The 11,905-nt window shown below is 38.4% G+C and overlaps 2 protein-coding genes across 2 annotated transcripts; both read right to left on the reverse strand.

Moving 5' to 3' along the window:
* On the reverse strand, positions 867-2,750 carry LOC104710509 (double-stranded RNA-binding protein 3-like). Its single transcript, XM_010427127.2, has 4 exons — positions 2,379-2,750; positions 2,021-2,276; positions 1,706-1,925; positions 867-1,629 (listed from the first exon to the last, which is right to left on the reverse strand). The coding sequence occupies exons 2-4, from the start codon at positions 2,264-2,266 to the stop codon at positions 983-985; spliced, it is 1,113 nt and encodes a 370-aa protein (XP_010425429.1). The 5' UTR covers positions 2,267-2,276; positions 2,379-2,750; the 3' UTR covers positions 867-982.
* Positions 3,809-6,323, reverse strand: LOC104710510 (probable protein S-acyltransferase 7). Its single transcript, XM_010427128.2, has 5 exons — positions 6,240-6,323; positions 5,555-5,737; positions 5,147-5,443; positions 4,821-5,054; positions 3,809-4,732 (listed from the first exon to the last, which is right to left on the reverse strand). The coding sequence occupies exons 1-5, from the start codon at positions 6,321-6,323 to the stop codon at positions 4,199-4,201; spliced, it is 1,332 nt and encodes a 443-aa protein (XP_010425430.1). The 3' UTR covers positions 3,809-4,198.

Below are 11,905 nucleotides of genomic sequence, written 5' to 3' on the forward strand. Positions count from 1 at the left end.
AGATGTTAATATAAAATAGAAAATGGAGATAAACATTTTAAAAGATTAAAATAAATATATAAGATATACATATCATACAAAAAAACTAAGCTTTTACAATGATATTTGATTTAATTTTTTATAACCCATACAACAGTAATAACAAAAACAAAACAAAACAAACAAAAAAAGAGATTTGAGAGTAGTGGAAGAAGATGAGAGAATGAAAGAGTGATAGACTAAGAGAATAAGATAATGAGTATTTATAGGAAGAGAAATGATGAAAAATTACATTTAGAAAAATGAGAGTTACAATTTTAATTTATTGTTTTGTTTTAATACAACTTAGTGGAGAAATAAAGTTAATGCATAATTTATAGAGAGAATTTATATGATTTTAATTTTATATTATGTGAGTTAAATGTGAAAATTAATTGTTTTTAAATTTGTGTTTTAATATAAATATTTTTTTTTGTTAAAATTGTATTGCCAAGTGGACCAATAAGCAGAGAGTAAAATCTTACTTTTATATATATGATTTTTTGTAACAATTTCGATTAATTAAAAAAAGTTTACCTGAGATTTTTGATATATAACCGAATATTTTTAAACGACAAGAACAAATTATGTTGAAGAAAAAAAAAAACAGATGTTACAGAGCCCAATTAATGAATGAAGAAGAAGGAGAAGCAGAGCAATCGGCGCATTAATGGCCAAAAACAAACGCCATTAATTTCACCTTCTTCTCCCCCACACACTCTCCTTTCATTTATTGCTCTCTCTCTCTCTCTCTCTCCCCCTTTTTTTGTTCTACGTGCAATTCAGAACATTGATTTCATGTCAGGCCGTAAAAATTCAAAAAAAAGTCAAAGTTTACACGACGAACATACTGAAACCCATGACTGCTTTTTACCCATTTCTTTAATCGCTACAGTCAAATCCTTAACATGGGTTTATCTAAAGACACAACTTTTAATCATGGGTTTATCTAAAGGCACGACCTTTAATCATGAGATTTTGATTCTAATCCTAATTCGATAACCTTGCATCTCAGAGACTTCTCTTGGCTCTCCCTTGTGGTGGACGGTGATGGTGTCGATGGATTTGTAAGGTTAGGGTTAGGTTTTGGTGGAGGAGCTGAACAAACTGGGATCACTGATCTGATGTGAACAGCTGGAGCCAGTTTCTGATGGTTTAACCCAAAACTTGGGAAGTGCAAAAGGTTACTATAGTTGTTTCTTCTTGACTCCACTGATGATGATAAAGCAGGCGATTTGATTATCAACTCTGGCTTAGGAGGAATAGGATCATCTAGGCTCTGTTTCCTCTCTGCATATTCTTGACACTTCTCTAGCAATGACTTGACTTTGGATTCTTGTTGTGGGAGATTTGTTCTTGATGGCCAGAATCTAGGTGGTGGTGGTGAGGGTGATGAAGATGAAGCTTCATTGGTATAAAGATTGATCGATTTGAGTTGCTCACACAACAAGTCTCTTGTGGTTGTTGTTTGGCGAATTGTTCTGATGACTGTTCTTCTTCTTGACTGATTTGGTTCTCTTCTTCTGACTTCTTTGGGTCTAAATCTTGAAAGGACTCTTGCAACTACCTCTTGTTCCTTCTCTTCACCTCTCAGTGGGTCCAATCTTGGCACTGTGTAGGAAAGTGTGAAATGAGAGACATAACAACAAAGATTGAGTAAAAAGGGTTGGAGGTTAGTTTTGGGTACTTTTTCTCAAGGAGAACCAAGCTGCAACAGCTGCATTCTTCTCAGCTTGCTTCTTAGTCTTTGCTGATTCTCCCTTGAAACTCATTCCAGCAAGCTCCACATTGCAAGAGAATGTTGGGATGTGACCAGGTCCTGATCTCACACTTGTGTAAACAGGTAGATCAAGACCAGCTCGATGTGCTGTCTCCTGAAGCAGATTCTTGTAGATCCCAGTCTCATCCTTAGAAAAAACAACCAAACAGCATGAGCACTTTGAAAACATGATTCAAATAATGAGAAAGAACTTTGCATGCTTTTGAGGGAATTTAGACTTACTAGAACCCTAGCAGTTAGAGATTTTGAAGGACCCTTGGAAGAGAGAGCACAAAGAGCAACTTCCGCAGCTGAATGCTCAGCTTGTCTGAGAGTGGAACAATAGCTTGGGCTTTCAAATTTCTCACCATTGAAGTTTACACTAGCTTTGAATCTTGGAGCATGATCTGGTCCTTCTCTTGTGCATGTATATGAAGGGAGATTGAAACAACTTCTCTGTGCTAGCTCTTGCAACTGATTCTTATACATACTTTGAGGCCTTTGAAAAAAAAAGCAGAGAGATTGAGAAGACGATTAAAGAGCAACAAAATTTGAACTCTATCAGCTATAAGGGTTTAAAGAGAAGACAAAGGAAACCCACCTGCTTAAATTGGTATTTAAGTGTTGGTGTCTTTTATATAAACAGAAGAGCGTGTCTCTATCATGTGATGGACCTTAAGGCTCTACAGTGTTCAAGGGAAAGAGAGAGGGAGAGAGAGAAGTAGCAAAAATACAAAGAAACTCACTTGGTTTAAGTTGCCATTGAAGGTTTTTGGTGTAATAAGTGTCTGAATAAAAAAAAAAAAAGCTTAGGGCTCTCTGATGTTGAAAGTGAATTTAGAGGACAGACAGATAAAAGATGAAAATAATAGTTTCAGAGGTTTTAGAGCTCTCTTACATGGTGGTTTTATCACAAGTAAGGTTCCTAATAAAGAGGAGCAGAGGCTACTAAATGATAATAGTGACATTTCAATTGAACCATGGTCCATTGTTATATTTTTTTTTTTTTCCTTCAAACACTCCATTATATTAGATTAAAAGTTTACAAGCTTCCTTTGAAGAGGAGCCAAATACACCAATAATCTTACACAGGAGGATAAAATAAACTACAAATAACGATCTTAAAAAGAACATAAAACAAGCTTTAAAGCTTGACTTGAAACCATAAAAGTGACAAGATACATAAAGAGGACAACAAGTCCTAAGGGTAGAGAGTTGCCTCACACAGTGAGACCGCTCATGGTGAAGGATGACCGACCACTGCCACATAGTCAGCCACCATGATAACCATTCCTGCAGACGTTGCAAAAGAACGAACGCGGTGTTTGGATTCCGTGCGTGCACCAAAGATCCCTGGAAAAGGTGGTCACACGCTGGACAAGACGAGAGTCTTGAAAACCAAGAACCTGAAAGGACACTTGGAGAAGGTATTGTGTTGTACAAAGCTTCAATTGCCATTACTATGTCTACCAAAAGACACAAGCGAAGAGGAGAGACAGCAAAATCCTTGATTAGTTGTAAAATCCATATGCCTAATTTTAGAGGGGCTTTCTTGAAGTATTTCCTAAAAAGATAGGCATACACTCTTCCATTTGAGGTCCATTGTTATATTTAATATATATGTTGTATATATTTGTCTCTCCATCTATATAAATGTATGTAGTACTGATGAAAATCTTATCGACTCTCTTTAAGATCCTGTCTTTATGATCTGCTGTTTTAGATTTTCAGAAAATTCATTAAAACTCTATAATTCAAGGCTTTAATAATTGATTTGGACATTTTCTTGACTATGTCTTTGACACTGCGGAGACCTTTAGCACACTCTTCTTCTGTAACCTTGTCCTATGAAACAAAAACAAATTGTATTAATATAGAGGAGAAACAAATTGAATTAATATAGAACAAAAAACAACAAGAGCATTAAGGGGCTCTTATGCATTAACTGTAGAGCCATGCTTCAGTGAACAACTATAAAAATGTTCCGTCTTTTGGTCCACATGTCTTAATAATTCAGCTTCAGCTTCTTGATAATAAGAGAATTCTTTTGTTTTTCTCTAATACCTTAAAACATAGATCTCTGGTTAAATGTATTAACATACAGCTAAAAGAAAAGTAGAAGAAAAAAAAAAAACAAATCCAGAAGAAGCTCACTCATACAAACAGCACACCAATTCAACCTTTGAATACCACAACAAAGCCAACCCAACCCAACACAACCACTTTCCACATTAAGAACACTAGCAAGTTCTATCCCTCCACAAACCACAAGACTGATTTTAAGCTGAATAATCCAAAACACACACATTTGAAAAAGCAAAGAAAAAGTAACTCCCCTCAGATTTTCTCTAAACCTGTATTCACCATACCGAAATTTCGGCTCTGTTCTTTCTTCATTCAGTTTCTAAACCGTGTATTCAATTATGTAGGCCGGTTCTCAGTTACTAAACCGCTTCCGCTGCTGCTTCCTCCGCCGTTTTGGTTTTGTTCTCCTACTCTGGCTGCTAAGGCCATAACTTCTGGTGACATGTCCCAGCTTCCGCTTTTCCTTCCCCAGCTTGAGCGTCTCGGGTGCATTCCCGGCCTATCACTCTGTTCATCAACTGTTGTCCTAATGTCTGGAGATAGCTCGCCTAACTCACCGTCCTTAACATGTAACCGCTCATTGTTACCATGTTTACCGTCACCATGATCTGACATTGTCGGACCCATGTCTGCCCAAACAGCCTTCCTTCCCATTTCAATGTCATCATTGGCTTTACCCATGTTTGGACTCATAAAACCGCCTGCTACAGATCTAGGAGGCAATGGAGGTTCTCGCTGGACCATGGCTCTGAAGTCATTCTTTGAAGGAGGGATTGAGGAACAAAACGTTTCTTTAAAGTTATTAACAACTCCCTTGTTATGTGGGTTGCTTCGTCGATCATATCTGTAACGGAAATTCTCATATGTAGTCTGCATTAAACAAAGGAAAATCGACGGTTACAGTGATTCCGAATTTTCTAAAATAGAGGAATCAGGATTGGATTGGTTAGCAACATACCTGGTTCGTGCTGATGAGATATAGATGGAACACTGTTAAGCCACCAACAAACCACATTGATATGAATGTGTAGATTATCAGAACAATGGAGGCAGGAGTTTTAAGCATAGCCTTCCAAGTGGTTGTATGCTCTGAATCCGTAATCTTTCTTATATAGACCCAGCAGAAGGCAAACACATATATACAGAGAAGTGTCGTGGAGAAGACAAACATGAAGAAGAATCGGTAGTTCCTCTGCAACAACCATTAGAATATGAGATTACTTTTTAGGGAATTATGGTTAATGTGGATAGTTTAAAGACAGTTTCAGTTGGATTGTGACTTACCATCCCAATACATTGGCCAACCCAAGGGCAGTGATGGTCAAACCTTTCTACGCAGTTGTTGCAAATTGAGCAATGAGAGCACCGAGGCGGCCTATAGAGCATGCAAGTGTCACAGTATTTGACCTTAAACGTGACACCATTGAGCTCTACTTCCTTAATGCGAGGCAGTCGCAGCTGCGGAGTCTGGCCAGCCCCTGCATCCATGTTGCCATCAAGAGCTTCAGGCTCTGGAGGATGAGCATTTCTTGGGATAATACCTGGATCTCTTCCAGATGTAAGCAGCAGAAGAATTAAATCCTGAAGAAAGAAACGGAATTATATGGAAAGTCAAAAACTTGGTGAATACAACAAAATGAAAGCATCAGCTTATAGAGAACATATACAAAACGAGAAAGACTATACACTTACATAAATGGTGAACACGACGGCAACAGCTACTATTGATACTCCCCAGCTATCGGAGAAGTCATCAATAAGCTTCCTTGCGACAAAGATGCAGAAAATTGTAACAGGGACAGCAATGAGACAAATGGTCAGCGCCAGTGATCTTACATCTGGCCCAAATACAAACCTTCCTTGAAGAAAGAATATCTGCAAATTTGAAGGAAGAAACTTTAACACTCCAGTAGAGAAACTATCAAGAATAATAAAGCATTTCTCAATAACCAGAGAATCATCTAGAACGAGAAGGTTATTCAAAACCTCCTTATAAACAGGCATCAAACTATATATATATATAACAAACCAAAGTAACTGAAACCATGATTGAGCTATATATAGATAAAGTGAAAATGCCTTGTTTTGCTTAAAACCATCCCACCACAAAAGGCTTCTAAAAAGCTTATGCCCACCAAGTGATACATACGAAAACGACATCAAAATCTAAGGATTCTCGAAAAAGGCAATAGCTGGACTGGATTCTCCAAATGACTATCAACACAAACCAAGTTCCAATTTGAACTAGGTTGAAATAGAGACATAGCTAAAATCAAAAAAAAAAATTGGCTTAGGCAAACTAAGAAGAACAAAACCAGAAGATGCTTTAAGAATGAGAAAACCCAAACTCAGAGAAGACAAAAAAAAAAGGACTCACATTGCTGCCTTTCCAAGTTTGGTAAACCCTTAAATCACCATTGGATCCAGAATCAGATCGCTGAGGAGGAGGCACTACATACATATCTCAACCTCAATTTCTACTACTTCAATCTCTCTCTCACACACACGACGGCGTCACCAAGAACTGAGTTTTACAAAACTCGTAAGTATTAAAAAAAAAAAAAAAACCCCAAAAAAGGGAAGACGAAGAAGGAAAGAGACTAGGTTGGGTAAGAGAGAGAGAGGAGTCTCCGGCGGAAAGGATTATTCAGATTTCCGGCGAAGTAAGCCGACAAGGGCACGAGTAAGCCAGCGAAAAAGAAGGGGTTTTTTTTTTGTTGGCCTCTCTGCTTCCCCCAATTTCAATGGTGGGTTCCTTTCCCCACACCCTTTTTTTTCTTTTTGGTGTCTTCTCAAAAAAAAAAAAAAAAACTAATAAAATAAACTGTGACCGTCGTTTTTTATATTTTGACAGCGGAATGAAAAAAGTAACATCAGCTGACGTGTTATTTTTTTATTGGTTCATCACTTAGTAAAACGCAGTCAAAATTACTAAGGTGGTGGACCATATCTCCTTCGTCATTTCGCTAAATAAAATTAGGAGTTTGATACAGAATATAATTGTTAATTAGGCATGGGATATTCCGGTATTCAGATTTGTTTATAGAGGAAAATTTTTGATTTGGGTTTGGTTTAGTTTTATACTATAGAATTAGGTTTATAGACAATGTTATTAGGCCCACTTGTGGTAAATTCATATTTTCAAGGCTCGAAGAATATTGTAATGTTTGTTGTGTTGTTACACAAGGTTGAGTACATCATTACTCATGTTGCATGTCATCATTTTTCCTTTACATCTTTTTTCCCTCGAGATTTTTAAAAAATAACATTCTTATTTTCTTTTGATTCATAATTTACCATCATTTTTTATTATACAAAAAGAATCTCACTATTATATTTAATCAATCAAGATATCTGGAATCAAAGGAACAAACCAAACCAAGGTCGAGAAAAAAGAAAACCAAACCAAATCCAAAACCGATAAAATGTTATATCAGATCTTAATATTTTAAGTGATTTGTATAAAATTTACAAATCTTATCTTATTCGATCAAGGATTTTAAAAAGTCTCATGAAATCCATGTTATTGAATTGATAATTTAAAAATCTACTTTAAAATCCACTGTTATTCAAAACAGTTTGTGGATTTAGATTTTAATAAGTTTTAGAGGGGGGGTATTGAATTAGAATTTTAAAGGATTCTTGTTTTTTTATTAAAATCTTCTATTATTCAATTTGTGATTTTTAAATCACTATCCAAATCTAGTGTTATTGAATTTAGAATTTCCTTAAAATCAGTCAAAGTAACTTAGAATATCTTGTTATTCAATCATAGATTTATAAAAATCTTATAAAATCCATTGTTATTCAAATTTGACAATTTATTTTGTAGAAGTGTTTTAACATTGATTTTAAAAGATTTTGGATAGTTCTTTNGGGTTATTTTCCAAATGCAGTCTTCGAACAAATGGTTCCATAAGCCTACACACATATTGACTAGAGTATGAGAGATATGAGTTCCGCTCAAACCTGGATGAGAGCAGGGGAAGATCGAAAGCGACATCTTTTGTTAATGGGCTCAAGAACCTTAACGGGCCGAGGAGAAATGGGCCCAACGGCAGGAAACCTAGTTTCGCAGTCGAGGGCAGAGGAAAGTTTGCGCGGCGGCCGGGTTGAGCAGATGTCTGATTCAGGGGTTCGAACATCTCCGGTGAAGGGAGGAAAGATGATTGGGGGTTCGAATCGGGGCTTAAAGCTTTTGAAAGGGACCCTAGGAGCTTCAAATCTCCGGTACAGGAAGACGATACCAGGAAGAGGAAGCCATCGTGTGCCGTCGACGTTTCCACCAGGCAGGGCACATCTGATGGACGAGGATCTGTTCCTGCCATCGAGATTACCTGGTTTAGTTGCTCCTCTTGGTGGATCAGAAAACCAGATCTGACAGAAGAAGGGTCTTCAAAAGGCATCTCCGAGAAAGAGTTTGGAAGCGGTAAAGAGTTGGAAGACTCCGACCAGCAACTGTCCTCTTTGGATTGTAGATCGGTTAGATGCATGTCGGTGGGGAGGGTCAAGGGGAGGTAAACGGGGGGAAAAAGATAATAAAAGACGAAAAAGAAAACTAGATTGCAAGAGCGAGAACAAGGAATAGAGACGCCGGTTATGTCCCGACGCCGGCAAGGTTTTCCTTTATCGGCGTCGGAGGAGGAGAGTTGCAGTGAAGGTCCCTTGATTATCGTGTCTGGGAGAAAAAGATCTTTTTTGGTTATGTCGTTCTCTTCTTTAAGACTTTACCTACATATGTGTTATTTTGAAGGATTTGAAAAAAAAAAAAAAAATCAAAGCTCTCAAGAAACGAAAAAAAAAAAAGGCATCCTCTTCCTTTGTTCTTTCACTCTCTCTCTTTCGGAGAGCTGCTTTACCCTCATGTGGAGAAACTCAAGCCCCAACTTGCTAAGAAAATTACGGGGATGCTTTTGGAAATGAACAAGCCGGAGTTGCTTATATTGCTGAAGTCACCGGAAGACTTAGCTGGTAAAGTCCATGAAGCGGTTGAAGTGCTGAAGTCATCCAAGACAAATCTGACCAGTCCAAACACTCTTCGTTCTGATTACTTGGCGACTGGCGTTTCTGGCCTTTCGATTAATTGAAGAGCAAAATGGAAAAAAACCTAGTTTACCTTGGTTGCTGCTACACAAACTCTCGTAGGATTATTTTGTTTGTTTGTTTTTTTTGGGTTAAGTTCTTGGATTGCTATTCTACTTTGCCTTTATTTTCTTGTGTGAAATACATTTGCGTAAATGTTTTCAGTTACTACGGTAATTGTGGAGAAAAAAAAAAGGTTTCATAACAAAACAAAACATCATATCCGAATCCAGATTGGTTTTTGAATAACGAATTGATCCCCAGATTCCAGTTCTGAATCAATTGTGTCTTTTCATTGAAAAAACGTCTGTTTGGAAAATCATTTCTCCTCTCTCTCTAGTCCGCTTGCCACAATTGATTAGTTCTGCAGTTTTCCTCTGCAATATTAAACATGTCTGAAAAATCATATTCCAAACATCTTCCATTGTGTTGTCCATTAAAACCAATAATTATTAGACACAGACATGACTTTTGTGTTTGAGAAGTCGATGAACCTCTTTGTGGAGATGTAAGGCTGGTAAGTTTAAGCCAAAGTTCTCCGCTATGGCCACATGGAACCAAATACGGGAACTTGGTACTATCAAGAACTGGTATAACGGTGTTTGGTTTTCCAATGCCACCCCGAAATACTCTTTCATCGTCTAGTTAGCTACTTTAGATCGGCTTGCAACGGGGAGTAGAATGCTTACCTGGAATGTGGGAGTGGATTCCTCTTGTATTCTCTGTAACACTCCAATGGAGACCCGTAATCATCTATTTTCCTTTGTAGTACTTCTAATCATGAGTGGGAAAAGCTGGTGGGTCGCCTTCTACAAACCTCCTATACGGTGGAATATAGTGCCATTCTCACACTCCTCACTGATTCAGCTCTATCTCCTACGCTCCGATTCATTCTGAAGTTTGTGTTCCAGGCCACAGTCCATACCATTTAGCGTGAACGAAACCGGAGAAGGCATGGTGAGCTCTCCCAATCTGCGGTGACCCTCATCAAAACCGTTGACCGGATTGTTAGGAATAAGCTACTCTCCTTACAGCAGCATGGATCGATGTTACACAAGGATGGCTTGTGCATGTGGTTGGGTTCTCGTTTATGACTGTGTTTTCTGCTCTGCTTCAAATAGCTCTGTTTTGCTCTACTTAATTTTCTCAGTGAACGGATGCATTGTACTGTAAACAAGGTTTTTTTTGGTTTGAATAAATTTAACATTCATTCAAAAAAAAAAAATTGATTTACCTTTGTATGTGAATCTCTTAAAATCTTCCAATAAATCTCACAAAATCACAAACTACTTTGTCTTTTATAAAATAAAAATAATAACAAATCCACTAAAGTATCATACAATCTCATTGAAATCTCTCAAAATCCAAAATTTCATAAAGCCTACAAAATCTTTTTTTTTTTTTTTTTTTTGGACAAACAGATGTTATCATTCATTAATGAAAGAGTCACATACAAAGGAAAAATACTAGTTTAAGAGTTAACAAAGAGGACTTCCCAGAAAATGATACATCAAAGCAGTAAAGATATATAGGGGCAACAGATATTATGAGTTTGAGAGCTATGGACCAAAGGCTTGACAGCATTCTGGAACCTGTGAGATCAAAGCATATCGATGCATCTTCCAAGAGCAGGTCTAGGGAAGAGAGGGTGGCCATTGTCTTAAAACAAAGACTAAGTGGCAAGGAATCAACCAAAGCTAGGACTCGCGTGAGAGTTTTGCCAAGGAACGGAGCAGGGTTGGTGTTGCTCTGCAAATCGACCATCACAAAGGTGGATGTGATTCTGCATTTGGGTGAGGGAAGCTTGAGGAGGATGCGGTAACTACTATCTCTATGAGCAGGAGTCATAATGCCGCTATTCTTCAGGCTTGGTTGAGGGGACTTCAAGAAGTTGATGCAAAAACAATTGGATCTCATAATCGTTAGTCGAGGGAAATGGGAGAGTTTGATGAAGCAGAGGTAACACCCCCTCCGTAGAGGTGGTGTCATAATGCCAATCTTCAGCAATCTATCTCCTTCTAGGGGTTCATCCTTAAGCGATTCAAGTAACAGGTTTCTTAACAGACTCTTGGGCCAAACTAGCAGCAGTTGATGGTTAAGGTTCACTAGCAGTCTTCGGACTAGAGGTATCCTTAAGCTAACCAACCATTGACTAGACAGGGGAAGAGTGGGATTCAGACTAGACCTGGTTACAAGTAGACACTGACGCAGTGGAGCTATTGGTAAAATGTGTGTTAGGGGATCAGGGAGAGCAAGCAATATGGGTAAACCGATTGGCAGTTCAGAAACATTATCAATGAGCAGCATTGCAAGACTCCAAATCAAGCTCTTTAATTGGCCTTGACGCGAGGAGGAAACAAACACAATCGAGCTATCTAGGGATCTGCTATCGAGTGAGACTCGTCTTGACCAAGCAGGATACAAAGACAGTACACGATATGGGCTTGCTAAGGGATTAAAACTAGCGAGTCTAAGGCATTTCCAGGTAAGGGATGACTTATAGTTTATCCAACCTAAACTATCTTCCAGGTTTTGAGAATAAGAGTAGAGAAATAACCTGGGACAGGGAGCTCTCGAGAGAGAAGCAGAGGTCACCAAGGAGGAGGTTTTCTTTGTCAAATGTTTCACCGGTGCCGGCGTCAAAACAAAGCTACTGTCCAAACCCAGCCAAGCAGAGTACTTGGTGAGAGGATCTGGATCCAAGGAGCGGTAAGATGTTAAATTTGACGGCTTAATGGGGTGGTGAGACTGACGAGAACCAGGCCTATAGGAACACTGATGGATCTCTCGAGCAGGAATGCGGGAGTGGGAACTCGATGTGATGGATTCACCGAGAGGGGTACCCAGATACGGAGTCAGAGAAAGTGGTTGAAGCTGTTGCAAGAGCAGAGACGAGATCTGGAATCTCGACAGGCCGCCGATAGATCTAAAACTAGAGACGAGAAGAATAGAGAGGAAGAG

The sequence above is a fragment of the Camelina sativa genome, chromosome 9 (assembly GCF_000633955.1).
Source record: "Camelina sativa cultivar DH55 chromosome 9, Cs, whole genome shotgun sequence".
NCBI classification, from domain to species: Eukaryota; Viridiplantae; Streptophyta; class Magnoliopsida; order Brassicales; family Brassicaceae; genus Camelina; species Camelina sativa.

Excerpts from the sequence above, each read along its gene's own strand:
- LOC104710509 (XM_010427127.2), bottom strand. The coding sequence starts at position 2,266 with ATGTATAAGAATCAGTTGCAAGAGCTAGCACAGAGAAGTTGTTTCAAT. Across the intron at positions 1,926-2,020 it reads CTCTAACTGCTAGGGTTCTA|GATGAGACTGGGATCTACAA; the intron begins GTAAGTCTAAAT and ends GTTTTTTCTAAG. Across the intron at positions 1,630-1,705 it reads TTGGTTCTCCTTGAGAAAAA|TGCCAAGATTGGACCCACTG; the intron begins GTACCCAAAACT and ends TTTCCTACACAG.
- LOC104710510 (XM_010427128.2), bottom strand. The coding sequence starts at position 6,323 with ATGTATGTAGTGCCTCCTCCTCAGCGATCTGATTCTGGATCCAATGGT. Across the intron at positions 5,738-6,239 it reads AAACTTGGAAAGGCAGCAAT|ATATTCTTTCTTCAAGGAAG; the intron begins GTGAGTCCTTTT and ends TCAAATTTGCAG. Across the intron at positions 4,733-4,820 it reads ATCTCATCAGCACGAACCAG|ACTACATATGAGAATTTCCG; the intron begins GTATGTTGCTAA and ends TGTTTAATGCAG.